Raw genomic sequence first — 25,308 nt, forward strand, 5'->3', positions numbered from 1 at the left:
TCTCTACATTGCAAGCAGCTATCCTGACAGCATTCAAACCTAGTGTACAATTTTTGAATGTGAAAGAGTCTGGCGCGTCTGATTCCCCATCCGCCGTAATGTCAACATGTCAATTCCGTTCGCGCAAAACACCTTTGGCTTGGCTGTTTTGCATTGGCAGAAGCGCGGCTTAGAGGCCAAATTTAGGATAAAGTGCTAAATATTAGTACAAGGCGTATCTACACAAGTACGGAAAGCCCAAAGACGACAGGCCCGTCGACTATGTATATCATCACCATCCCCTCGACAGTTTGTATCCTAAACGATTGTTCATCACATCTTTTCTCATTATTTTCGCTTGCACATTTTTTTTTTTCTCCACAGAATAATCCTGGCCGGGTCCAGTCATTTGATCTACAAGTTCCTTGTGTCTAAAAATATCACCTCCCCCGCTGCAAGCCCCTATTTTCAAAATGCAGTTCTCCACGCTCGCAATTGTCTGTTTGGCCGCCACCGGCGCCAATGCTGCCAGCGGCTTCGCGCAGACATGCACTAGAGAGACGATGGACGGATCCGTTCTCACGGCCACTTGCCACACTGGCGAGGGTGAGAGTACGAGGGTCTCCAGGCTCGACCTCAAGGATTGCTTCTTTTTCCTCAACAAACAGATTGAGTGCGGGGCGGGAGGGTGAGTTTCTATGCAAAACAGTTTTTATTTGTTTATTTGTTTATTTTTTATTTTTTATTTTTTATTTTTTTTTGGTCGCTGATGACAAATTATCTTGCAGTGTTGGCGGGTGCACCTTCGGCAACATGAGAAGAAAAGACAAGGACTTCATTGGGGATCTTGGACCAGATGTAGACATCACCTGTCCTGAGCCAGCCGGGAGAACTCTGGTCAGGGTTAATCTCAGTGAGTCCCCAGTCCGGTACCGAGCCACGCTCACTTTTCACAACAAGTCCAATTGACCATTCCCTGTCCGGGCTATAGATCAATGCGTTGGCAATAGCGATGGCGATCTTCATTGCTAGCCGTGAGCAGACAAGCGCTGCTGGCGGCGGGAGAGGTAGTTGGGTGGAATCTTTGATGATTTGGCGTATGTAGTAATAGGACGGCGGCTGTTTTTTTTTTTTTTTTTCTTTCTCTTGGCCGCAATGGGGCTAGTCAGAGCTCTGTGGGCATTAAAAATATATCTTGTCGCTCATCTTTATGGAAAATAGCGTCCCAAAAGGACACATTATATGCAGACCACTAATACCAGATGACCCCGTTTCGATGTGTATTCTCTCGATCCGCACACCAAGGGTGATCCAGAACAATTTGCCAGCAGCGTTCAGTGGAGCTCCGAAACAAAGTGCCCGGTACTTCAAATACAAGGTCTAGCGACGAACTCCACTCAATGGCTGCCTGGCAATCTCGGTCTGGTCTAATCCTATTTCTTATTCGGCTAAAAAAAAAAAAAAAAAGCACCGAGAACTTGTTCTAACTACGAGCCTTGATATCTAGCTGTGCCGTCGGATCAACCCTCACCGAATTGTCAAAATACACGTAGCCGGGCTTCCCGGCGCCTTGGGGAAAGCGCACGTCGTAACGAGTGATCAACAAGATAAAGGCAAACTTGAGCACAAAAGTGGCCAGGAAGCGTCCCGGGCAGGCGTGCGTGCCAGCGCCCCAGTTGAGATTCATGTCCGAGACGTACCCGAAGTGGTGTCCGTTGGGATCCTTTTCGCGGAGGCGGAGGAACCGGTAACCGTCGAACCTGTCGGGGTCTGGAAAGAGGTCCGGGTCGTGATGGACGGCGTCGGCGGGGAATTGAAACACGGTACCCGCCGGCAGGACGAACCCGTCGTGGAAGGTATGCGACTTTTGCGCGTAGCGCTGGACCGTCACTGATGATGATGACAACCCAAGTTCTGCTTAGTTCGGTTCGCCCTGTCGGCATGTGACGGTCGGCGTGGGGCACTGAGGGGGGGGGGTTTCAAGTGAAATGCAACTTACTGCAGCCGACCGGGTTCATACGCGTGCTCTCTTTCATAAAACTGTCCAGCTTTTTCATCTTGGCGACCTCCTGCTGAGTCCACTTGTCACCTGCGGACTTGAATCCGGCCAGGCCTTCGTTCACCTCGGCCAGGATCTCGTCGTGGTACTCGGGATGGGCGAGCCAATCGCACAATATGGACTGCAAAGTTCCGGCGGTGGTGTGGATGGATGCCAGCGTCAAGAACAACTGCTGGTCGACGATTGCCTTGAGCGATTTGTCCACCTTTCTCTTGTTCATGGTCCAGAAGATGGTGTCGTAGAACCGTTGCGACTCGCCACCGTCCTCTTTGAGAGCTGCCAGTCTTTCCTTGTACAGCGGCCTGATCAGCTCCATGGCCTTTAGCCGGAGCACCCCGAGCTTTTCTGCCGAGTGGTCCTGCCATCGGGCGAGCCATCTCCAGTTGGGCGTGTACTTGGCCCGGACGCCCATGGCGCCTTCGACTATGGCAAAGGTGGCTTCTATCGCGATCCTCTGCCACTCGGGGTCTCGGCAGAGCGTCGGCCCCACGATGACATAAGACATGGTGCGCGCAATGATGTTGCAGGCCAGTGCGCCCCCGGGGAGAGTGATCTGACCCGTCTCAGGAACCGTCTCCTTGAGAGCGACGTCGGCTTCGGTCCAGAGCCCGTTTAACACATGATCTAGGTTGTTCACAAGGGGGTGAATTAGCCCTGCGGGACTGCTCCCACGATGGCGCGAGGACGCCTGACTTACCCAAGTTTTTGTTGATATCCAGCTTGGCCGCGTAGAGCAGAGCATCGGTCTGACGAGGCGCGTCGATGTAGCTCAGCAGAAAGAGCTCCTCGGAAAACGCCTCGAAGCTATAGAGCGACCTCGGGGCGCGTTTGACCTCCTCCAGATACTTCACAGGGAGCACGACCTGGTTGCCTAGCTCGCCCACTGGGTTGTGCATCTGGAACGGAATGCCATGCCGGAGGTACTTTTCGTAGCCTTTTCTCACCAGGAAACGAGTCTCTGTTCTGTACCGGTCCGGCGTGTCATCCTTTTCGAAGCGGAGCTCTGGGATGTGCGCCAGCGCCCGCTTCCTCGCTGCCAAGGTATTCGAATAGAAGCGGGAGTAGATGACACGGCCCAAAACCGCCGTGATCACGACAACAAAGGTGCCTGCTGGGTTCAACATTTTTTGACATGCAATCGCGTCATGTTTTCTGTTGATTGAGTTGGTCTTTGAAGCGGTACTCTCCTGATTCAAATAGCACCGCCTGTTACGACGTGACCCCGAAGGTCAAAATGTACATTGTAATCGACATGTTGGCCGTCATGCACCAAACGCGGAGCTTAGCCTCGGCGCTTACTACACCTTGAACTGGAGACTGGCTGCATAAAACCGGGGTAGTCGGAGTCAAATAATTGGGCTTGGCTTCTAGACTAGACTAAACTAAACTAGACTAGACTAGACTAGCGCTAGAATAGGAATATTTCCCGACTACGGGGTTTTGTTGTTGTCGTTGGTATTTTGACAGACTGCCCTAGGCTGGTGCACTATTTCAGGGCGACAACCAATTTCTCGCCCGAAACCTCTTTTCTCTGGAGCATCTCCACGCCCTCTATCATCGCTTCGAGGGTGTTGCCCAAGATCCGGATAGGGTGTCGCTTCAGCAAGCCCTGATCCAGCATCTTCTGCACGTCCCTGTACCACTGCACGCCGAACGCACGCATGTCGGGGTCCTCGTCCCTCTCGTACCCCTGGCTCAGGGCGAGCTTGTGGCCGAGCAAGAGAGGGCCCATTACGAAGCCCACCTTTATCGACCTGCGCTCGAGGATGTATTCGGGGTACATCTCCAGGCAGCAATAGCGGCCTCCGGCGCGGCCCATGGCCTTGTAGCAGAGGTCGACGCTCTTGGCATCGGTGAAGGGGTCGAGGATATAGGACAGGGTGTTTTTGGTATAGGCTTTGATGTCTTGGGCGCAGGTCGGAGAGTTGTAGTCAAACACCTCCTCGGCACCGAATTTTCGGACAAGCGGGAAGTTTTTGGGAGAGCAGGTAGTGATGGGTACGTGTCCGATCCTTTGGGTGCACTCCCCCACTCAGGACGTCAGCTACTGTAGGATTTAGAAAGACGCCGTGGTGCAGCTCGCATGCTAGAGCCCGATGGGTCACTCACAGTCGGAGAAGCTGGATCGCCATAGTGCCCACCGAGGAGCTGCCACCGTGCACGAGCACCGTCCGTGGCTTCGTGGCCGGTTCGTCCAGGGTGCCGGGCAACGCCAAGGTCCTGAACAGCGCCATGCCCAGGGTCCCGAGACCAGTCACGCCGATCCCCACGGCCTGTTCAAAAGACAAGCCGGCTGGGATTTTCAGGGTGAATTCGGACTCGGACGGCATATATTCAGTAAAGGAGCCCGATTCGGGCCGAAGAGGATTGGAGCCGTGAACTGCGCCGCACACACGGTCGCCGACTCTTAAATCTGCCACCTCCGACCCGACCCCGACGATCAGCCCTGCAAAGTCGCAGCCGTCGACCGCCCCCGGGCAGGGGAACCTCTGGTGCATTTTGTAATCGCATGGGTTGATGGCGACCGCCTTGACCTGTACCAAAACCTCGTTGGGCCGCAGTATGGGCATCGGAACATTGCGCTCGATGCGGAGGCGGTGATCATTGCCCGTGACGACGGCGGAGCGGGATGTTGGCAGCGAAGCAGAATTCGACACTCGCATGCTGGGCAATTCTTTTTTTTTTTTTCTTTTTTGTTTTGGTGGTGAACGCAGCAGGAATGGGCTACCCAATCTCGAGTCTTTGCCGTCCTTTGCCCTTCTCTTCTTCATGACCATTTTATAAAATTATGTCAAGTCTTTATGCTTGGTGTTGCAACTCCGAATGGCTTCGGACAGGTGCTGTGTGGATTTAATATGAAGCCGAAACAAGCGGGCATAAATGGCCACCTGTATTTTGTCGCGCCTTTTATCACAGGATTTATTTCCTGTGCTGTGCGGTGCTCTAGCGCTCACCTTATCCAAATCTACTGTCGCTTTGTAGTCATCGCCACAATGTTGACCCGTTTTATTTGTCTCTTCGCTCTGCTAGCCGCAGTAACTGCCACCAGCCACGGGTGGCCAGAGCCTTGGCCGTCGCACTGGCGCGACCCGAGCAGCGATGGTTCCCCTTTCCAGCAGGTTCCCATTTCGGTCGAGGACGGTGACGCGGAGCGAGGCTGCCGGCTAAGCAACATTACCTCGAACGAGATGGCAAAGGGCAGGACCATTGTGGATTTCCCCTTGAGGGCCGTGGGCAGCCTCGAGGAGCCAAAGCTTCAACCGCTCAACTCTTCGGGTGGCGAGCAGTGGGAGTTTGACGGAGTTTCCGAAGACGGGATGCAGTCGTTCATTTTTGGATTTTACCGAGACCCCAACTACGCCATCCTCGGGACTGGGAACCTGCGCTTGTCGATCGAGTTTGCATTTGCGGACCGCACACGCTTTGCCGAGGTGTATTACGCCGAGCGGTCCGTCGTCGAGACGTGCTCGCTGGGGACCCGCGGTCTTTGGATTGACGAGAAAAACGGGTGGCGTTTCTCCTTCCTTGTCGACGCAGCCATGCAGGAGGCTATCATAACCCTGGATTCGGATACTCTCAAGGGCAGGGTCACTATGAAGTCGCGGTCCAAGCCCCTCGCCGCAGATGGGACGACCTGGCCGGCCGAAAACGCATCTACGGTCACCATTCCGTACTATCACTGGTCGCAACCTATCCCGGCAGGGACGGTAGAGACGGACGTGGAGATCAAGGGCAAAGTCACTCGGTGGAAGGGCATGGGAGGCCACGAGCGGTTCTGGTCTGCCTTCAGGTGCGTTTCCATGGTGAATTCTTTTATCTTTAAAATTGGTCTGCACCATTCTAGTCCGATGACTCCCGTCTGACGATTCCCCACCATTAGTTGGTTCACCTGCATGAGAAGCCTCCAAGCCGTACGGGCCATGCTGGGCCCTTACGTGCTGAGCTACTTCTCCTTTACTTCCAACCTCGTCCCGGACCTCACTCACCAGTCGGTCGTCTTGTTCCACGACGGGGCTCCAATCTTTCAAAGCACGGTCGGGACGCCGTCCGAGACGCAAGACTACGCCCTCGTCACCAAGACGTACGGCGGGGCCGTCACGGGCACCCTGAAGGACAAGGTCACCGGCTTCCAGCTGGAGCTCGTGTCGCCATCCCGGATGCGCCACTACACCTTTTTCGCCGAGCACCGCAGCGTTGGGTTCGAGTACATCCTCGGCGAGGGCGTCGGCGGCAGCGGCTTCTCTGCTCAGTCGAGGGGGGGACACGTCGGGTTGGACCAGTACGATGGAATCGCGCTTACCGAGGCCTTGACTTTTCCCAAGAACTCGCCGCTTTTTAGGAGCAACTATGTAGATTAGGGTAGACGCATTGTGCTCGATTCTGTAGTCACGTAGCGCATTGAAGTTTGAAAGCAAGGAAACCTTGTGATTGAATGTGGGTTTTGAATGAACTGAATATTTACTTAGTACTGGGAAGCGCCGTGCTAGCCTAGTTGATTCTCTTGTTGCGTTGGCTTCCTGATTCTAGCACAACATCACGTGCATATAATTTGGTCAAAAAACCTCTAGCCCCTTGGTAAAGCTGTGATTAAACCACAATCTAATGCAGCTTAGCCATTCCCCAATGTGTAAAAAACAACATTCAACCTGCGCCTTGTAAATAACTTAACAAGGCTGATGCCCCGTCGTTAATCGCACGTAAAAGTTTGACATATCCCATGACTTTGGCAGCCTTCTTGTTTACCTGTTTTTAGGGGACATGAAGCATGTCAAAGCATACCAAATCGAGTTTGAGTGGATTTGCCAACATGGTTGTCTGGCTCAGAAGCGTATCCCTATCTCCAAGTCGAGCTATTTCCCTGGTGCATGACCCCACCATCCTGCAAATTGCAACACATCTTTGGCATCCCGACCCCGACTCCGAGCCGTGCTGACACCTCGGCGCCGATTGTACCACCTTGGCGGCACATGGTAATTTGTCACTGCATTTTTTCATTTCTTACTGTGTCCGAGCCTGGGCCAAAGGTTCAATGTACACAAACATGGGGGTTGGCAAAGCCTGTCTCGTCATCTCAGCTCAGCCGCTTCCTTACCAGGAATGCAAAGTCCGCTTGCTTTGCGTAAATTGCTTGACATGGTAGGCGAGAATTGCATCTCTCTGCATTGGCGAGCCTTATCCTGCAGGTCAGGTAAACCAGCCTGGGAATTGTATTCGCTTGTGGGCATGGCACATGGGTGACATTAAGCGGAAAGGTGGATCCTAGTCTACGCAGTTCTGCTAGTGCGGGGACGTGGTCTTTCGGACTCCCTGGCAACTGATCTGGGTATTCTTGTATACGTAGATCTGGATCTTTAATTAATTCCAATCTAAAGATTTCTATAGAAACTTCTTACAATTGATTCGCGAGGCTAGCATTTGGGCCATAAGCAGACTGCCCCAAGCCACCATCGTCCTCCTAATTCTCCCCTTGCCACTACCGCTTGTGCTTCAACTTATTCGGTTATTCCAGCATGTTTTCGAGCATCCAAAGGAACATAATCGAGCCATACCTGGTCCTGCGACAGAGCTTGGCGCCTCTGAAGCTGTCTAGATGGCAACTAACGAAAATCATGTCCCGCACTGCGTTTGACGGGCTGCCGTCTGGGACTTTTGTTGTCCTGGGGGTATTGGTGCTTTTCGTTGCGGTAACCCGCTTCCAATCCATGAAAGACACACGCGCAAAAGAGATCCCAGGGCTTCCTATCGTGAAGCGAAACCACACGCACTTCCTCGACATCGTCAGAGAGGGGCGAGAGCTGGTACGAAAAACACTCAATATCGTTTGACGCTTTTCTTTTTACTCTCCCATGCAAAAATCTAAGACACATAACAGTACCACGGCCAACCATTCATGGCTGTCAACAAGCGGCACAGCCTCGTGGTGTTTCCGCCCTCGTGTTTCGACGAGATCAAGCGGCTTCCGGCACACACCGCGTCCGCAAAGGCATTCGTCAACACTGCCAACTACGGCCAGTGGAGCCACGTCGGGGAGGAGTCGCCGGAGCTGGCCAAGTCGCTAATCGCGGATCTGACACGCTCGCTCCCGGCAAGGGTGCGTGTTCGACAAGAGGAATGTCGGGACGTGTTTGACGAGGTCATCGGGCGCCGACGCGACTGGAGGGAGTTCCCACTGCTGACGACCACGTTGGAAATCATCACTCAGATGAACGCGTGCTCCTTCGTCGGCAGGAGATTGGCTACCGACAGGAGCTGGGTCAAGTCCGTCATGATGTTGCCCATCTTCATCCACGTCGCTGTGATGCTGCTAGACGCCTGCCCCCTCGTCCTGCGGCCGTTTATCGCGCCTATTTACTTTTTGCCCAGCATCAAAAACCAATGGGATTTGAAGCGGATGCTCACCCCAGTTCTCAAGCGCGATCTCGACGAGTACCACGGGGCGACGGACAAAAAGGAATTCCTGCGGCCGCGAGCAGAAGGAAAGGTTCCCCTGACTGGCTTCCTTCTTTCCCACTACAAATCAGCCCAAGCATCCTTGAAGCAGCTGGTGTCAGACTACATCAACCTGATTTTTTATTCAACCCCAAACACCGCAGCGGTGATGTTCCACGCCCTCTGCGACTTGGCCGCTCATCCCGAAGCTGTCGACGTTCTGCGCCGGGAACTCGACGAGGTGCTAGTTGACGGGAAACTGCCCGCCACTCATCTGCAGGAACTGAGGAAAATGGACAGTTTCCTGCGAGAATCCTTCCGGATGCACCCTTTCGGCATCTGTAAGTAATATCCATTTTCCTTGTTCCTCTTTCAGTCCGTCGCCCTTTTGCGTCCATCACCAAGTCGCAAGCACCAAAAACGCTAAATGGGTTTCTAACCTCATCCACAAAAACGCAGTCACGCTTCAACGGCGCATCGAGAAGCCCGTCCAGATCTCGGTTGGGCCTACCCTGCCCCCGGGGACGCTGATAGCCGTCGACGGGCAGGGGATCGACCAGTCCCCCGCGCTGTGGACGAACCCGAGCGGGTTCGACATGTACCGGTTCTACAACCTGCGGCAGAAGCCAGGCAACGAGAACCAGTTCCACTTCTTGACCACGGGCCCGGACTCGCCGGGCTGGGGCGACGGGACCCAGGCGTGTCCGGGCCGGTTCTTTGCCACCAACACGCTCAAGATCGCCCTGGCGCACTTTCTTCGCAACTACGACATCGAGATGAAGCCAGAGTGCCTGCCGTTGAAAACTAGGCCCATGGCGGACGGGCTTTGGTCTCCCGATGAAAAGGCGATTGCGCGCATCAGGGCGCGGACTTGAAGGTCGGGCAACAGTTTTTGGGGGGTGTCTGCTATCATGATAGTGATATATATGGTTGATGGTCACTGCGTTTGTCCCTCACAGCCTACAGCTGGTATTCTGCGGCTTGTATCGCTTGAATTGTGGGTAAAAAAAAAAGTCTTGGAAAACTCAAAATACATCATGTTACCGGCGTCACGAAGATGGCGCTTTCGTTATGTCTCGCAACGTAAAAGGTCCTCCATTCAGGAGGTAAAGGATGCATATACATATCAACACTCGTGACTCCTCTCGTTTGCACTCTTCAAGGTATTATGTAGAAGAATCAGAAGATCCAACGAATGGTATCTCTCCAATTCGTTGTCTGGAAATCATTCCTTTGCATCAATTCTATTCTCAAAACCTCCAGATTATAGGTTCAGGCAGTGCACAAACTCGTCTGGATCCGAAGAATGTAGGGCGTCACTGTATCCTTGGAATGAAACTACAAATCCGGGAAATCCCATATTCCTGCCCAACTCGTGGGCGCTGCAACGCTGCGAGAGCGGAGTGTGCTTATGTCGCGCTCTTCTACGCCATAATCCTGGCAACCGTAGATCTAGAATCTAGGGGAATTAAAATTGCTGTTCCGGGGGTTGTGATTAAAGCTGATGTGGTTATTTCCAATGAGCACAGTGTACCTCAGCAAGGTACACACCTCCAGACCCTATCGTTGCACACCGGTTACCTATTCTAGATCTAACGTTGGCTTGGCTAGTAGGAGACCTTGATGGTTTTATAAGCGAACGCTTCCTATACTGTATGCAGTACAACGCTACGTTCCATGCAATGGATAGAGGTGGGCCTCGCATAACTCGCAGCGCTGATTCAGCGTCGAAAAGAAAGGTGAAAGATTTGCAACTCGGTTAAGCCTGGATGGCGCCACCCACTCCATTGATTGGCACTTCTAAGCAGCGAGTCTGACTGCATCTGTACTTTTGTGAGTTGAGAATCACAAATACCGCACCACCTTTTTTCCGTCACAAGTTTCAGCCTCTTTGGAACATACGTCTTTACATGATCGGAGTCGCTAAGCTGGTTTAGGATGTGCTCGGAGCCGAGTTTTCGGCAAAGGCAAAGCCGCATTTGGATCTGAAGTAAGCACGGGGAGCGAATGGGGCATCTCATCGGTGTACTGACATCTTCTCCGACTGGATCCCGCATGGAAAATGTAGCAGTGCAGTATCCAGACGACGGCCAACTACAGCCGATTGCGTTTACATGGGCTAAATTGATATTGAGAAACTAAATCGTGTTATTGGGATATCAATAGTGCCTGCATAGCATGTTGATGGCGTGATTGATAGATATACTTGGGGCGATCAACGATTCATGGTAAATATTCAAATTACCAGTTCCCTATCCGGCTTGCTCGAGTTGTCTTTTGTATAGCTATAGGTGCCCTGACAAACATCTTTGAAATATTTCGCTAGTCATCAAAAGGTTTGGCCCATCAATAGTCGATGGTTTTTCTCTCGGGATTGCTGCTTCTAAACCCGACATAGCGGGCTTTACAGTGCCAGACCTCGATCACCATGTCAACATGCCGCGAGCCCATCGCCATCATCGGCACGGGATGTAGGTTCCCGGGCCAGTGCGACAACCCCTCCAAGCTATGGGACCTGCTGCAAAAGCCCAGGGACCTGCTGAGGGAGATCCCAAAAGACAGGTTCAGCTCGGAAGCGTTCTACCACCCTCAGAACCACCACCACGGCACGACCAATGTCCAACATTCCTATTTCCTGGAGGAGGACCTGCGCGATTTCGACGCCCAGTTCTTCGGCATCAACCCCGTCGAGGCCCAGTCCGTCGATCCCCAGCAGCGGCTGCTCCTCGAGACCGTGTACGAGAGTCTCGAAGCCGCTGGCCTTTCCGTCAAGGAGCTGCAGGGCTCCGACACGGCCGTCTACGTGGGCGTCATGAGCGCAGATTTCACCGACATGATTGGACGCGACCCCGAGACCTTTCCGACGTATTTCGCCACGGGGACGGCGAGGAGCATTCTCAGTAACAGGCTGTCTTATTTCTTTGACTGGAGGGGTCCTTCCATGACCATAGATACGGCTTGTTCTTCGTCCCTCATTGGTATGTATATGAGAGAGAAAAAGGATCTTTTCTCAAGACTATTCCCAGCATTTGTTTTGGGGACTTAAGGCTAACAACTGGGCAGTGAGTATCTGGTTAAAAACCGGCTCTTTGCATTTTTGTTCCGTCTTTTGTTTATTTTGTTGTGGTTGAAAACTGCAAAAAAATTAGGTCTAAACTTCTAATGCCGGACTGTACACATGAAAGGCTATGCACCAGGCGGTGCAGACGATACGTGGGGGAGAGTCATCCATCGCGGTTGTAAGTTACTCCATCTCCATTTGCAACCAACCTCTGCCAACATTGCGCCAACAAGAAACACGGGGACCGGCACTAACATGACAAAACTGGCCCCCCGCAAAGGTGGCCGGGTCCAACCTGATCCTGGGCGCAGAGCAATACGTCGCCGAGAGCAAGCTGCAGATGCTTTCGCCTACCGGCCGAAGCCGCATGTGGGATGCCGAAGCAGACGGCTACGCCAGGGGCGAAGGGGTCGCGGCCATCGTTCTCAAAAAGCTCAGCCAGGCCATCGCAGACGGCGACCACGTCGAGTGCGTGATTCGGGAGACGGGCGCCAACCAGGACGGCAGGACGCCCGGCATCACCATGCCAAGTGCCAGTGCCCAGGAGGCGTTGATCCGCGCAACATACAAAAAAGCCGGACTGGACATCAGCAAGCGCTCCGACCGCCCGCAGTATTTCGAGGCACACGGCACAGGTACGTGTAGTCCAACAAATAGCCTTGGCCTCATATCGCCCGGAACAAAAATTCGCTAACCGTCTTCCCCAGGCACGCCTGCTGGCGATCCCATCGAGGCAAAGGCCGTCAGCAACGCCTTCTTTGGGCCGGGCTCCCACTTCAAACCCACGCGTCCTGACGACACCTTGTTCGTCGGGTCCATCAAGACCGTCATAGGCCACACGGAAGGAACGGCAGGCCTGGCCGCCGTGATCAAAGCGTCGCTGGCACTGCAGGCCGGGGTGGTGCCTCCCAACATGCTGCTCAGCAGGCTGAACCCCAAGATCGAGCCGTTTTACGGAAACCTGCAGATCCTGTCGGCGCCGCGGAAGTGGCCCGAGATCGCCGACGGTGGCGTGCGGAGGGTGAGCGTGAATAGCTTTGGGTTTGGAGGCGTTAACTGCCACGCCATTCTCGAGAGCTTCGAGCCCGCGTCTACCACCCTCGGCCTGCAGACGCGCAACAGCATCGCGGAATGCTTCACGCCGTTCCTGTTCTCGGCAGCCTCTGAGAATGTGCTCGCGTCTCAGCTGGAGAGATATCGAGACTACGTCGCCGGTGGGAATGCGAGCGGGCCGGAGAGGCTAGACCTGCAGCGTTTATCGCTGACGCTCAGCAATCGCCGATCTGCGCTGCCTTGGCGGGCGGTAGTGCCGGCCTGCAGAAGTGTCGAGGACCTGGTTGACAAGCTCGACAGCTGCACCGACTTCACGAGCGAGTCGTCCGGCTCAGGCTCTGCAAACTCTCGGGGCGCAAGACCTCGCATTCTCGGCATCTTCACCGGCCAGGGGGCTCAATGGCCGCGCATGGGCGCCGAGCTGATCGAGAGGTCGCCTGCCGCCGCCGGGATACTGGCTCGTCTAGACGCGAGTCTCCAGTCACTTCCTTTCCGGGATCGTCCCGCATGGTCGCTGCGTGAGCAGATCCTAGCAGGCCCCGACTCGTCCTCGGTCGGCATGGCCTCCATATCGCAGCCCGTCTGCACCGCCGTGCAGGTCATGTTGGTGGATATGTTGAGGGCGGCTGGGATTGAGTTCTCCGGGGTAGTGGGCCATTCGTCGGGCGAGATGAGCGCGGCGTACGCGGCGGGCTATCTCTCTTCCGAAGACGCCATCCGGATAGCGTACTACCGCGGCTTCCACATGAAGTCCATCACTCGAAAAGGCGCCATGCTTGCAGTGGGGACCTCATACGACGACGCCAAAGAGCTGTGTGACCTCCCGACTTTTGAGGGCCGCGTCTGCGTCGCCGCGAGTAATTCACCCTCCAGCGTCACCTTGTCCGGCGACGCCGACGCCATCGACGAGATAAAGACGGTGCTGGACGAGGAGAAAAAGTTCACTCGCCTCCTCAAGGTCGACAGGGCCTACCACTCGCACCACATGAGGGCCAGCTCGGCGGCCTACACTGCGTCCCTGCAGCAGTGCGGCATCCGCCAGCTCTCGCGCACCGCCGCCTCCAGACGTTGCCGATGGGTGTCTAGCGTCTTTGAACGCGATGTTGCGGATTTCGCCGCAGACGGCAGCCTTCAAGCAAAGTACTGGGCTAGCAACCTGACGATGCCCGTCATGTTCACCGAGGCGTTGCAGAAGCTCCTCGGCGACGGCCGGGACGGGGAAGGCTACGACCTGGCCGTCGAGGTTGGGCCGCACCCGGCGCTCAAGGGGCCTGCGTTACAAACTGTGGACGAGCGCCTCGGCGGACAGTCCATGGCGTACACGGGCGTGTTGTCTCGGGGCAAGGACGATGTGGAGTCGTTCTCGCAAGCGCTGGGGTATATATGGCGCACCTTGGGTGAAGGAGTGGTGCACTTTTCAGCCTACAGCCGGTTCATGAAGGACGAACCAGAGCAAGGAGAAGTGAAAATCACGCCCCTCAAAGGCCTGCCCAGTTACCCGTGGGATCACAACCGCAAGTTCTGGCACGAGTCGCGCCTGTCCCGCGCCTTCAGGTTCAACAAGGACCCGCCCAACGAGCTCCTCGGACGCCAGGTCCTCGACGGCGCTCCCGATCAGCTCCGCTGGCGCAACGTCCTCAAGCGCAGCGAGATGGACTGGCTCGATGGCCACCAGGTCCAGCGCCAGACGGTTTTCCCATTCATGGGATACGTGTCTGCCTGTGTGGAAGCCTGCATCAAGATCCGTGCCGATGCTCACGTTCGATCTATCGAGCTCCAGAACTTTGTGGTCGGTCAGGCCATCGCATTCAACGACGACGACTCGGGGATCGAGACCTTGGTCGTTCTGGACAGCATCAAGCAATCAAAAGAAAAAGGCACCAGCACAGCGTCTGCCAGGTTTGCCTTTCATTCGTCATCCAACAATGAGAGCGTGGAAATGACAACTCACGCCGGCTGCGACGTCCTTGTCGCGTATGGTGATGACGCCAGCGGTGTTCTCCCGCCCAAGGCCCAAGTCGACGACAAGTACTTTATGCTGGACGTCGATTCGGATCGGTTCTACGCCGTTCTCGAAGACATCGGACTCGGGTACTCCGGGCCCTTCCGAGCGCTCTGTGGGCTCAAGCGAAAGTTGGGCAAGGCCACGGGCCGCATAAAGAACCCGGCAAGCAGCAACCTTTGGAGAAACCCCCTTCTCCTCCACCCGGGAATGCTGGATGCGGGCATTCAGTCCATCATGCTGGCGTACTGCTATCCGGGAGATACAATGATGCGCTCGATACATCTTCCAACCGGCATCCGGCGACTGGTTATCGACCCAGAGCACTGTCGAGCCTTTGCGGGCAAGGAGACGGAAGTATTGTTCGACTCCACGGCGTCGGTAGACGCTTCTAGAGGTTTATCTGGAGACGTGAGCATATATTCGCCGGAAGGGTTCGCTTGCAAGGCAATCCAGGTTGAAGGTCTCCAGACGCAGCCCCTTTTCAACCCGACCGAGGCGAACGATTTGAACATTTTCACGGAGCTGGTATGGGATGTCGATCGACCTGACGCCAATGAAATTGTTGGCAAGATTGACGTGCAGCAGCTCGATGCGGATCTGCTCTTCTCCCTTGAGAGGGTGGCATACTTTTATCTTGGAACCTTGGACAAGGCCATCCCTCGCAGTGAACGTACAAACCTCGAGTGGCACTACGGTCGCCTTTTCGCTTACGTGGATCACGTCCTCTCCCGAGTGGAGAGCGGGACGAACCGGTTCGCCAGAAAAGAGTGGCAGCGCGACACCAAAGACATGATACTCGACATCTTCAACAGATACCCCGATAACATTGACCTGAGGCTTATGCGGGCGGTGGGCGAAAACATAGCCGCCGTCGTCCGTGGCGACATCACCATGCTGGAACCGATGCTGCAGGACAACATGCTCAACGACTTTTACGTCGTCGCGCACGGCATGCCTCGCTACACTGCATATTTGGCCTCGTTGGCCAGTCAGATTGGACATCGGTACCCTCACATGCACGTCTTAGAAATTGGTGCCGGCACCGGTGGCGCCACAAAGTCGTTCCTCGGGGCGCTGGGCGACAAATTCTCGACTTACACCTTCACTGACATTTCCGGCGGCTTTTTCGAAAAGGCTAGATCGGTGTTTGCATCGCACAGCTCCAGCATGAATTTCAAAGTGCTTGATATTGAAAAGGATATTGAAGCGCAGGGATTCGCGGACGGATCCTTCGATGTTATTATCGCATCCCTGGTCCTCCATGCAACGCGCGATCTGGGTCAAACGCTCCGCAACGTCCGCCGTCTCCTAAAGCCAGGTGGCTATCTGCTGCTTCTCGAGATTACTGAAAACGACCAAATGAGGTTTGGTCTACTGTTTGGTGGTCTGCAAGGCTGGTGGCTGGGCTACGACGACGGGCGAGCCCTGTCCCCTTGCATCGGCATCGAGGAGTGGTCAACCTACCTGAAGCAGACTGGCTTCTCGGGAATCGACACGGCGATGCCTCACGATGAGACCCTCCCCGTTCCTCTGTCCGTCATTGTATCCCAGGCGGTCGATGAAAGGATCGACCTGCTGAAACAGCCTCTACACTTACAGCGACGCCAGGCTTCGACACCCATCGTACCGCAGCTGACAATCATCGGCGGTGGGGCGTTGGCAAGGGATGTCCATCATCTCCTGGGCCTTTTTTGTGGCAGCATCAACTTGATCGAATCCTTGACCCACACGGCTCGCGAACATCTTCCAGTTGGCGGTGCTGTACTCTGCCTGAGCGACGTCGAGGAGCCGATTTTCAAGTCGATGGACGCGGACAAATTACGCGGTTTCCAGACAATCTTCAAACAGTCCAGCAGCGTTCTCTGGGTCACCCAGGGGGTTCGCGACGGAGACCCTTACTCCCGCATGGTGATAGGGTTCGGCCGCACCATCGTACTCGAGATGTTGCATCTTCGGCTGCAATTTGTCGATCTCGACGCCGGGGCACCACCTGACCCTACTGCAATCTCCGAGTTTTTGATACGCTTGCATCTGACGGAGAACTGGAAGAACGACGGCACCAAGAGCGCGCCTCTGCTACACTCGGTCGAGCCTGAATTATACCTCGATAAAGACGGTCGGGTATTTATTCCTCGCTTCAAATTGAACAAGAGACAGAACGATCGGTACAACTCGGCCCGTCGCGAGATCATCAAGCACGTCGCATTCCGACAACAACCCGTCGAACTTGCCCCGCCAAAGTCGCCAGACGCGCCATGGTACCTGACAGAGGGCAGACCCATGCCTGAATTGAACGCAGCCATAGACATAGATGTCTTGTACTCTATGAGTCTGGCGGTGGAGGTTTCGAGAGGAACCTTTCTGCACCCCGTGCTAGGAACAAGACGAGACACGGCAGAGACCGTACTGGCGCTTTCGCCCAAGCAGGCTTCGATAATCAGAGTTCCTCAGGCCTTCGTCATCCCCGCCCAGGGCTCGGCAGAGTATCTACATTTACAGCTGTTTTACACTGAACTCCTTGCCCGCGCCGTCCTCAGAGACGTCTCGGCCGGGACAATTGTCATTGTGCTACGGCCGAACCGCATGCTCAGCTACGCAGTAGATCGTCTCGCCATAGACAAGGGAGCCAAAGTCTTCCATCTCTCTGATGAGCCTGGCACAGAGTGGGATTATCTTCACCACAAATCCACAAGAGCTGCGGTGCAGAGCTGGATAACCTCCAAGATCGGGACCGAACCCCCATCGGCTGTGTTGCTGTTGGACTTTGGCGTGGACGAGTTCCTCTCTGCGAACATTCTGGAATGCTTACCGGCAGAGGTTACTCGGGTCAAGGTCGGCGCTCAGTTCACTTCACCCAGGGCACGCACAGCATTGGGACACTCGCAGCAGAAAATCAGGTCTATTCTCGCCAACATCAAGTACTCCCTATTGCCAGCCCAGCAGACGTACAACTCGAGCGACGTGCACCAGAACCTGAAGGTATTCACACTGGAGCACTTGACAACCAACAATATCGGCACTGGCAGCGATGCCTATGTGGTGTCTTGGCCGACTGAAACCAGCACAGTTCCAGTCCAAGTCGAACCTGTCAGTTCCAAGGTTACGTTCAGGACTGACAGGACTTACTGGCTTGTCGGGCTTTCCGGCAGCCTAGGCCTGTCCCTCTGCGAATGGATGACCCAGCAGGGAGCTCGTTACATAGTCATCACCAGCCGAAACCCCAAGGTGGACGAGAGGTGGATGAACAAGATGAAGAGCTTAGGGGTTAAAGTTGAAGTCATGGCCAAGTAAGTAAAAATCAAAAAAAAAAAAAAAAAAAAAAAAAAAACCCAGTCTCGCTCTCGCTCAGAAACTGACCGCGCTCTCTAGCAATATCTGCGACCGAGAGTCCGTCCGATCTGTCCACAGCCACATGTGCCAAAACATGCCTCCCATCGCAGGAGTCGCCCAAGGAGCCATGGTCCTTCACGACACTGCCTTTTCCGAACTTGATCTGGAGCGCGTTGACAAGGTCACGCAGCCCAAAGTCAAGGGAAGCATTTATTTGGAAGAGATATTCCACGATGCCCCGCTCGACTTTTTTGTCTTTTTCTCATCCATGGCCTGCGTGACTGGAAACCCCGGGCAGTCCGCCTACGCCGCCGCCAACATGTTCATGTCGGGCTTGGCGGTCCAGCGCAGGCGGAGGGGCCTCAACGCCTCCGTGGTGCACATTGGCGCCATCTTTGGTAACGGCTACGTCACTAGAGAGCTGACCCTGGCGCAGCAGGAGTTCCTGCGTAAGGTCGGTAACATGTGGCTTTCGGAACAAGACTTTAGACAGCTCTTTGCGGAGGCGGTTCTGGCGGGTCGGCCGGACGACGCGGCGTCTCCGGAGCTCTCGACCGGCATGATGACGATAGACAACAGCGACGAATCCAGGAAGAACATCACTTGGTTTGATAACCCAATGTTCCAGCACTGCATCAAGCAAAGTCACGATGGCGAGCTGGGTGGCCAGGCCGCAAAGGGTCGAACCTTGCCGGTCAAGACGCAACTCTTGGAGGCCATCAACCCGGCTGAAGTGCACGAGATTATCCACGGTAAGAAGAAAGAAAATCATTGGGACTGGGGAGTCTCTCTATTTTTGTTTCATTCACTGACATGTGTTTCTGCAGATGCTTTTGCTGCCAAGCTACGGTCCAGTCTCCAACTCGAAGACGACCGGCCTATTGTCGATCAGACGGCCGACACACTCGGCATCGACTCCCTCTTCGCCGTCGACATCAGGTCGTGGTTCATCAAAGAACTCCAACTTGAGATCCCCGTCCTCAAGATCCTGGGCGGGGCAACAGTAGCCGAGATCCTCGAGACTGCGCAACAGTTGCTGCCCAACGAGTTGACCCCGAAGCTGGATCCCAATGACAAGAGCGCCGCGAGGAAGCAGAAGCCGCAAACCGCCAGCACCCCAGCCAAGGATGACACTACCAAAGGGACTCCTGCAAAAGTTCCCGCGGCTGTCGGAAAGGCCAGCGACCGCAGAGTTGTTGCCGCAAAGGTGGAATCTGTCAAGGACAAACCAGAAACCGCCGCGCCTCCCTCGGTGCAGTGGAAGGTCCCTGCTGAACACAGCACACCTGCTGTCGGCGACGTGGATGATAAATCACTGTCCAGTGAGGATGCGGTCAACATCACGCCTTCCAGCCTCGGCACGGCCTTCACCCACAAATCCGTCGCTTCTTCGAGTACAGGGTCCGAGATTGACGCATCCGGGGGCCCATCGCATGGCTCAGTGTGGTCTCTCGACACGACGAACAGCGAGGTTGCCGTCGCCAAGAAAGTCCCAATCACATTCGCCCAGTCGCGAATCTGGTTTTTGGAAAAGTACCTGGAGGACGCTGCTTCGGCTCTCAACATCACCCTGACCATTGAACTCGACGGCCCTCTGGACGTTGATCGGTTCGAAAAGGCCGTCAAGCTTATCGGTCAGCGGCACGAGGCGTTGAGGACGCGGTTCGTATCTGGAGATGGTTCCGACCAGCCCATGCAGGAAGTCCTTGTCAACTCGACGCTGAGCCTGGAAAAACAAGCCATGGCCGACGACGCCGAGGCGGAAAGCGTCTACCGCGAGCTGAAGCAGCATAAATACAAGCTGGAGGAGGGCGTCAACATGCGGATCGTCCTTCTCAAAAAGTCACGCGAATCGTTCCGCCTCGTCATTGGGTATCATCACATCAACATGGACGGCGTCAGTCTGGAAATAATCCTGCGCGAACTGCAAATGGCGTACGACTCAAAGAGGCTTCCGAGCCCCGGCAGCATTCTCCAGTATCCGGATTTCGCCAAGCAGCAGCACCGAGAATTCGAGTCGGGAGAATGGCGAGACTCGATTGCGTTTTGGAGGAACGAGTTTTGCGACCGCCCGCCCTCCGTCCTCCCGCTCTTGCCCCTGGCCAAGACGCGATCTCGCACCGCCCTCACGTCCTACTCGAGCCACGCAGCCGAGTTCCGTCTGGAGCAGGCGACGCTCGCCCGCATCCAGTCGGCGTGCGCAGCGTCAAAGGCCACGCCGTTCCAGTTCCACCTCGCCGTCTTTTATGTTTTGCTGTCCCGAATGGTGGACGCCGAGGACATTTGCATCGGCATCAGCTCGGCAAACAGGCAGGATGCCGCCATGATGCAGAGCGTCGGCATGTACCTGAACCTCTTGCCCGTCGTGCTCAGGTCCCAGCCGAACGAGACCTTTGCCAGCGTCCTCGGGCGGGTGCGGACCAAGGTCATGGCCGCGTTTGCTCACTCCAGGGTGCCGTTTGATGTCATCGTCAACGAGCTGGGCGTCCCGCGCGCCACCACCCACAGCCCCCTGTTCCAGGTTTTGGTCAACTACCGACCGGGGGCAGCAGAGAGGAGAGACTTTTGCGGCTGCCGCAGCGAGGTGAAGTCGTTTGAGCAGGGCCAGGCTGCGTACGACCTCAGCTTGGACATCATCGAGAACCCCGGGGGAGAGTGCAGGGTCATGATGGCTGGCCAGTCGACGCTTTTCGAGCCAGAGGATTTGGGGCTTTTGCGAGACATGTACCAGCGATTACTGCTCGGGTTCTCCCGCAACCAAGCTCTAAGACTGATGACTCCCTCGCTTTATGACCCAGAAACCGTCAAGGATGCGCTGAGAATTGGGCGAGGTATGTCAAGCATAGCCGTTTTATTTTCCTCTTTTGACTCACCTAACTCAACATTTACAATACAGGTCCTTCGTATATCCACCAGTGGCCAGAGACCTTGATCCACCGAATCGATGAGATGATGGAGCAAAGGGGCGACAGCCTGGCTGTTGCAGACGGCTCCAGCAGGTCTCTGACCTACTCGCAGCTGTCGAGAAGAGCAAACTCCATTGCTGCCTCGCTGCGAGGCATCGGACGCGGAAGCAGAATAGGCGTGCACCTCGATCCTGGCGCAGATTGGATCTGTTCACTCTTGGCCATTCTGCGCCGAGACGCAGTATATGTTCCTCTCGATGCCGTGTCCGGGTACGCCCGGCTGTCTGCTATTCTGCAAGACAGCAAGCCAGACTTGGTGCTCGTCGACGACTCGACCGAGAAACAAGCAAAACTTCACTTCTCACCTCTCCTGCCGGCAGATCGGCTTGTCAACATCGACAGCGTCCCAACTGCTACGGCCGCCACCTTGACCAACATGGCAAAAGGAGGCTCGGTCGCTGCTCTCATGTACACCAGTGGCTCTACGGGAGTCCCGAAAGGAATCTTGATGAAGCATGAGTCTTTCCGCAACAATATCGAAATCATGTCCGAAAGGCTGGGATACAACCATGGTCACACCGTCACCCTGCAGCAAAGCTCATACAGTTTCGACATGTCTCTATGCCAGATCTTCCTGGCGCTTTCAACCGGCGGGGCACTTCAGGTTGTGCCAAAGCATCTCCGAGCAGACCCCGTGGCCATCTCTTCCATCATTGCCAACCACGCTATTACCAACACTACGGCGACTCCCTCGGAGCTCATCAGCTGGGTTCGCTACGGGAACGTCGAGGAGCTGGTCAAATCCACTTGGAAGACTGTACAAAGCGGCGGCGAGCCCATCCGGGATGGTCTCAAAGCCGCCTTCCGCACAGTCGACAAGCCAGGACTGCGTCTGGTGGACTGCTACGGTCCAACGGAGATCACCTTCTGCTCCCACATCCGCGACGTCGACTGCTGGGCCGAGGAGACCAGCCAAAACATGGGACTTGAGGTGCTGCCCAACTACTCCACCTACATTGTGGACTCCTCCAGCATGAAGGCCGTCCCGGCCGGGATGCCAGGGGAGGTGCTGATAGGAGGAGCCGGCGTCGTAGCCGGATATCTGCACAGCGAGCTGAACACCCGAGGTTTTGCACACGACAGCTTCGCCTCGGCCGAGTTCCACAAGCAAGGCTGGACGCAGCTGCATCGGACCGGCGACTCGGGGCGCATCAGTCAGCTCAACGGGCGCCTGCTGCTCGAGGGCCGCATCAAGGACGACACGCAGGTGAAGCTGCGAGGTCTGCGGATAGACCTGCAGGAGATCGAGGCTGCCGTGGTCCACGCCGCCAAGGGAGCCATCGTCGATTGTGTCGTCGGCGTCGCGCAGTCGGCGGCCACCACCACCTCGGACGAGTACCTCGTTGCTTTTGCCACGGCCGGTCCGACCGCCGCCAAGGATCGTCTCGACCACGTCATCCACCAGCTTCCCCTGCCTCAATACATGAAGCCTGCCGCGCTCGTCGTGCTGGAAAAGATGCCCACCAATGTTTCGGGCAAGCTTGACCGGTCCGCTCTCAAGTCGATCCCACTGCCCCAGGCGACCGAAACAGGCGACAGAGAGCTTCAGCCTCCCGTCGGCGAGAGCCTCAGTGGCACCGAGTCGCGCTTGAAGCAGCTGTGGGAGAGCATCCTGCCCAGAGAGGTCTCGTCTCAGCACCAGATCACAGCCGCGTCTGATTTCTTCCACGTCGGCGGCAGCTCCATGTTGCTCATCGGCCTGCGAGCCAACATCCAGAATACCTTCAAAGTCGCGGTTTCGCTCTTTCAGCTCTTTGACGCCAGCACGCTCGGCGGCATGGCAGCCCTGATCCAGGAGCTTTCGAGCGGCGGCGGTTCGGATCTGGGTCCGGGGCAGTCCGGCGGCACGGTGGACGTGGACGTGGACTGGGAAGACGAAACCGCCGTCTCGCCGGCGTTGCGGACGGTTCCGGTCAAGAAGGACTTCTTCACGAACCCAGAGGTCGTGGTGCTGACCGGGTCGACCGGCTTCCTCGGCCAGGCGATCCTCGCGCGCCTGCTGAGCGACGGCATCGTCAAGAAGATCCACTGCCTTGCCGTCCGGCACGACGTCCCGCTGTTCAGCTCCGCCAAGGTCGTCACGCACCGCGGGGACCTGGCGCTGCCGGGCTTCGGGCTGCCCGAGGAGGAGCTCGCGGGCATATTCGCCGAGGCGCACGCCGTCATCCACAACGGCGCCGACGTGTCCTTTGCCAAGTCGTATCGCAGCCTCAAGCCGGCCAACTTGGAAGCGACCAAGGAGCTGGTCCGCCTGAGCCTGCCGCGGCAGACGTCGTTCCACTACGTCTCGACCGCCGCCGTCGCGACCCTGACCGGCCACGACGGCTGGGAGCAGAGGTCCGTGGGCGGGTTCCCGCCGCCGGCCGGGACCGACGGCTACCTGGCGACCAAGTGGGCTTCGGAGCGCCACCTCGAAAAGGTCAGCGACCGGTGCGAGCTCCCCATCTGGATCCACCGCCCGTCGTCCATCACGGGGCCCGGGGCGCCCGCCAACGACCTCGTGGCCAACCTCGTCGGCTTCTCGCGGACCATGGCCGCGACGCCCGACACGAGCGCCTGGACCGGGTGCCTCGACTTCATCTCGGTCGACAGGGCCGCCCTGCTGATCCTCGACGAGGTCTACGAGGACTACTCGTGGCCCGGCCACGTCAAGTACCTGTACGAGTCGGGCGAGCGCGTCGTGGCCCTCCCGGACATGAGAAACCTGCTCGAGAGGGAGATCGGCTCCGCTGTCGACGTCGTGCCCATGGACGAATGGGTCCGCAGGGCCGTGAAACAAGGTCTAAGCCCCTTGCTGGGAGAATATTTGAAGCGTGCGGCTGATGCTCCGCTTGTCTTTCCTAAACTGATCCGACACGAGAGTTTTTTCTAAGTCTGGTTGTTTGCCGTGCCATATTGTTAGACCTGCTGAGTTGTCTTGATCTTTTTTTTTTTTTTTTTTTTTTTTTTTTTCTTCATTCGTTGTCAGAGTTTATAATGTTGAGGAATCTGCATCGACGGTTGAACCGATTTGCTTTGTTTTGCATCAAACAATCTTTACCTTTGTCAATTATACGCGCTTTTTCAATAGGCTAGGGCCCAAGTGCCAGGCAACTAGACACAATCTACGACCCATTTCGATCCCGTACCATAACTCTATCCGGAACGGTCGAACCTCAGGACCAAGTCATTCAATCTGTCAAGGGTAACCTGCGACCTTCACTGGGTGCCCTTGATATAGTTGTAGATATATGACATAATGCAAAAGTTAATCGCACATTGAGTTCTCAAGGCTGAGGCTCTGTCAGCGCATGGATGATCTGCGCTTAGCCGTTTGGCGATTCCGTTGTGGGCGTGGTGGAAATTGTGAATGAACACCTTGCAAAGAAAACATTGTCCAAGACTGAGAAAGTGGGTCGCCCGCGGATGATCCAAGTTGATTTGTTATTTTTTTTTTTTTTTTCATGCAAGCATGCACACTGTCTCTTGCAGTTTCTTACACTTGGTCCATGTCATTTTCATATTAGATAACCTTAATTCTTCTTATGCAATGCGCTGCATGATAAAAAGCAAGTAAATTTCCGACATATCCGTTGAAAGGTTCCCAGTAAAATTCGATCGCACTTGACAAATTTTTAAATATATCAGCTTGTATAATAATGCATTCAACCAGTCCGGGAAAATCGAACCTCTTTCTTTGTAAGGGTTCTTATCCCTGTAACACATCCCGGGTGTAAAATTAATATTTTTGCCTTACTCCAGCCGTTCTTGGACCTTTTCGCTTACTCACCATCTGAGGATTTTTTTTTTTTTCATTTACTCCCTATTCAGGCTTGCTGTTTGTAATGCTTTTTATCCAGGCATTGATTGAACCTTCCCCCGCGTTACGGATTGGCGCGCCTGGGCGACTGCGAACCGTGACTAGCTCCACCTCACAAAGCAAGGCGCCTCGGTTCTTGGAATAATTGCACCTTTTCATTTCCCCGTTTGCATATTCGGTCCCGTTATTTTACATCGGTATATGGAGCCGGGTCGGGTTTGTCAAATAATACGTTTTGAAATGTAATCGCGGACAAAAACTATGTCAACCACGGTATTTTCTTTTTCTCTCCAAACCAGGAAAAAGTTTGTATTTTTGGGTACATTAAAACGTGTTATTCCGCAAGCTATTTCTGCCCAGTATTCCAATTACTGTTATTCTCCGCATGTCAAACTTTTGGTTATTCAACCGGCATCCGTCGATTTCCAAACTCGATTTTAATTTATGGAATGCGTCGAGCTTTTTGTTTGCGGTATTCCGATATAAATAACGGGGTTTTTATGAGTAAAACTTTTGATAAACGCCTTCCTAATCCTTTTGTGTTACGGCCAGGTGTTTATCGGAAAACCTTACTATGTTAGGCACTATTAGCTAGTGTTTTAAACCAAGGAAAAGAGAGACAAATTT

At 55.1% G+C, this 25,308-nt stretch overlaps 7 protein-coding genes across 7 annotated transcripts; 4 read left to right on the forward strand and 3 right to left on the reverse strand.

Moving 5' to 3' along the window:
* Positions 1-452: 452 nt before the first annotated feature.
* On the forward strand, positions 453-948 carry PpBr36_02037 (uncharacterized protein; the record flags this gene model as incomplete). The annotated part of the gene is made up of 2 exons (XM_029889220.1): positions 453-667; positions 768-948. The coding sequence occupies 2 exons, from the start codon at positions 453-455 to the stop codon at positions 946-948; spliced, it is 396 nt and encodes a 131-aa protein (XP_029751997.1).
* Positions 949-1,462: 514 nt separating this feature from the next.
* PpBr36_02038 (uncharacterized protein) lies at positions 1,463-3,162 on the reverse strand (the record flags this gene model as incomplete). Its single annotated transcript, XM_029889221.1, has 3 exons — positions 1,463-1,869; positions 1,979-2,662; positions 2,736-3,162. 3 exons carry the CDS (start codon positions 3,160-3,162, stop codon positions 1,463-1,465), a joined length of 1,518 nt encoding a protein of 505 aa, XP_029752000.1.
* A 362-nt stretch (positions 3,163-3,524) lies between these two features.
* Positions 3,525-4,701, reverse strand: PpBr36_02039 (uncharacterized protein; the record flags this gene model as incomplete). Its single annotated transcript, XM_029889222.1, has 2 exons — positions 3,525-4,050; positions 4,148-4,701. The coding sequence occupies 2 exons, from the start codon at positions 4,699-4,701 to the stop codon at positions 3,525-3,527; spliced, it is 1,080 nt and encodes a 359-aa protein (XP_029751999.1).
* A 330-nt stretch (positions 4,702-5,031) lies between these two features.
* On the forward strand, positions 5,032-6,396 carry PpBr36_02040 (uncharacterized protein; the record flags this gene model as incomplete). The annotated part of the gene is made up of 2 exons (XM_029889223.1): positions 5,032-5,828; positions 5,919-6,396. 2 exons carry the CDS (start codon positions 5,032-5,034, stop codon positions 6,394-6,396), a joined length of 1,275 nt encoding a protein of 424 aa, XP_029750672.1.
* A 1,152-nt stretch (positions 6,397-7,548) lies between these two features.
* Positions 7,549-9,342, forward strand: PpBr36_02041 (uncharacterized protein; the record flags this gene model as incomplete). Its single annotated transcript, XM_029889224.1, has 3 exons — positions 7,549-7,836; positions 7,911-8,808; positions 8,927-9,342. The coding sequence occupies 3 exons, from the start codon at positions 7,549-7,551 to the stop codon at positions 9,340-9,342; spliced, it is 1,602 nt and encodes a 533-aa protein (XP_029750673.1).
* Positions 9,343-10,877: 1,535 nt separating this feature from the next.
* Positions 10,878-23,754, forward strand: PpBr36_02042 (uncharacterized protein; the record flags this gene model as incomplete). Its single annotated transcript, XM_029889225.1, has 7 exons — positions 10,878-11,498; positions 11,653-11,706; positions 11,809-12,163; positions 12,236-17,873; positions 17,956-18,668; positions 18,744-20,747; positions 20,813-23,754. Coding segments are annotated over 7 exons (12,327 nt in total), but the record flags the coding sequence as incomplete, so codon positions are not given.
* PpBr36_02043 (uncharacterized protein) lies at positions 21,466-24,377 on the reverse strand (the record flags this gene model as incomplete). Its single annotated transcript, XM_029889226.1, has 2 exons — positions 21,466-23,664; positions 24,342-24,377. The coding sequence occupies 2 exons, from the start codon at positions 24,375-24,377 to the stop codon at positions 21,466-21,468; spliced, it is 2,235 nt and encodes a 744-aa protein (XP_029750675.1).
* Positions 24,378-25,308: the final 931 nt, after the last annotated feature.

The sequence above is a fragment of the Pyricularia pennisetigena genome, chromosome 2 (genome assembly GCF_004337985.1).
Source record: "Pyricularia pennisetigena strain Br36 chromosome 2, whole genome shotgun sequence".
NCBI classification, from domain to species: Eukaryota; Fungi; Ascomycota; class Sordariomycetes; order Magnaporthales; family Pyriculariaceae; genus Pyricularia; species Pyricularia pennisetigena.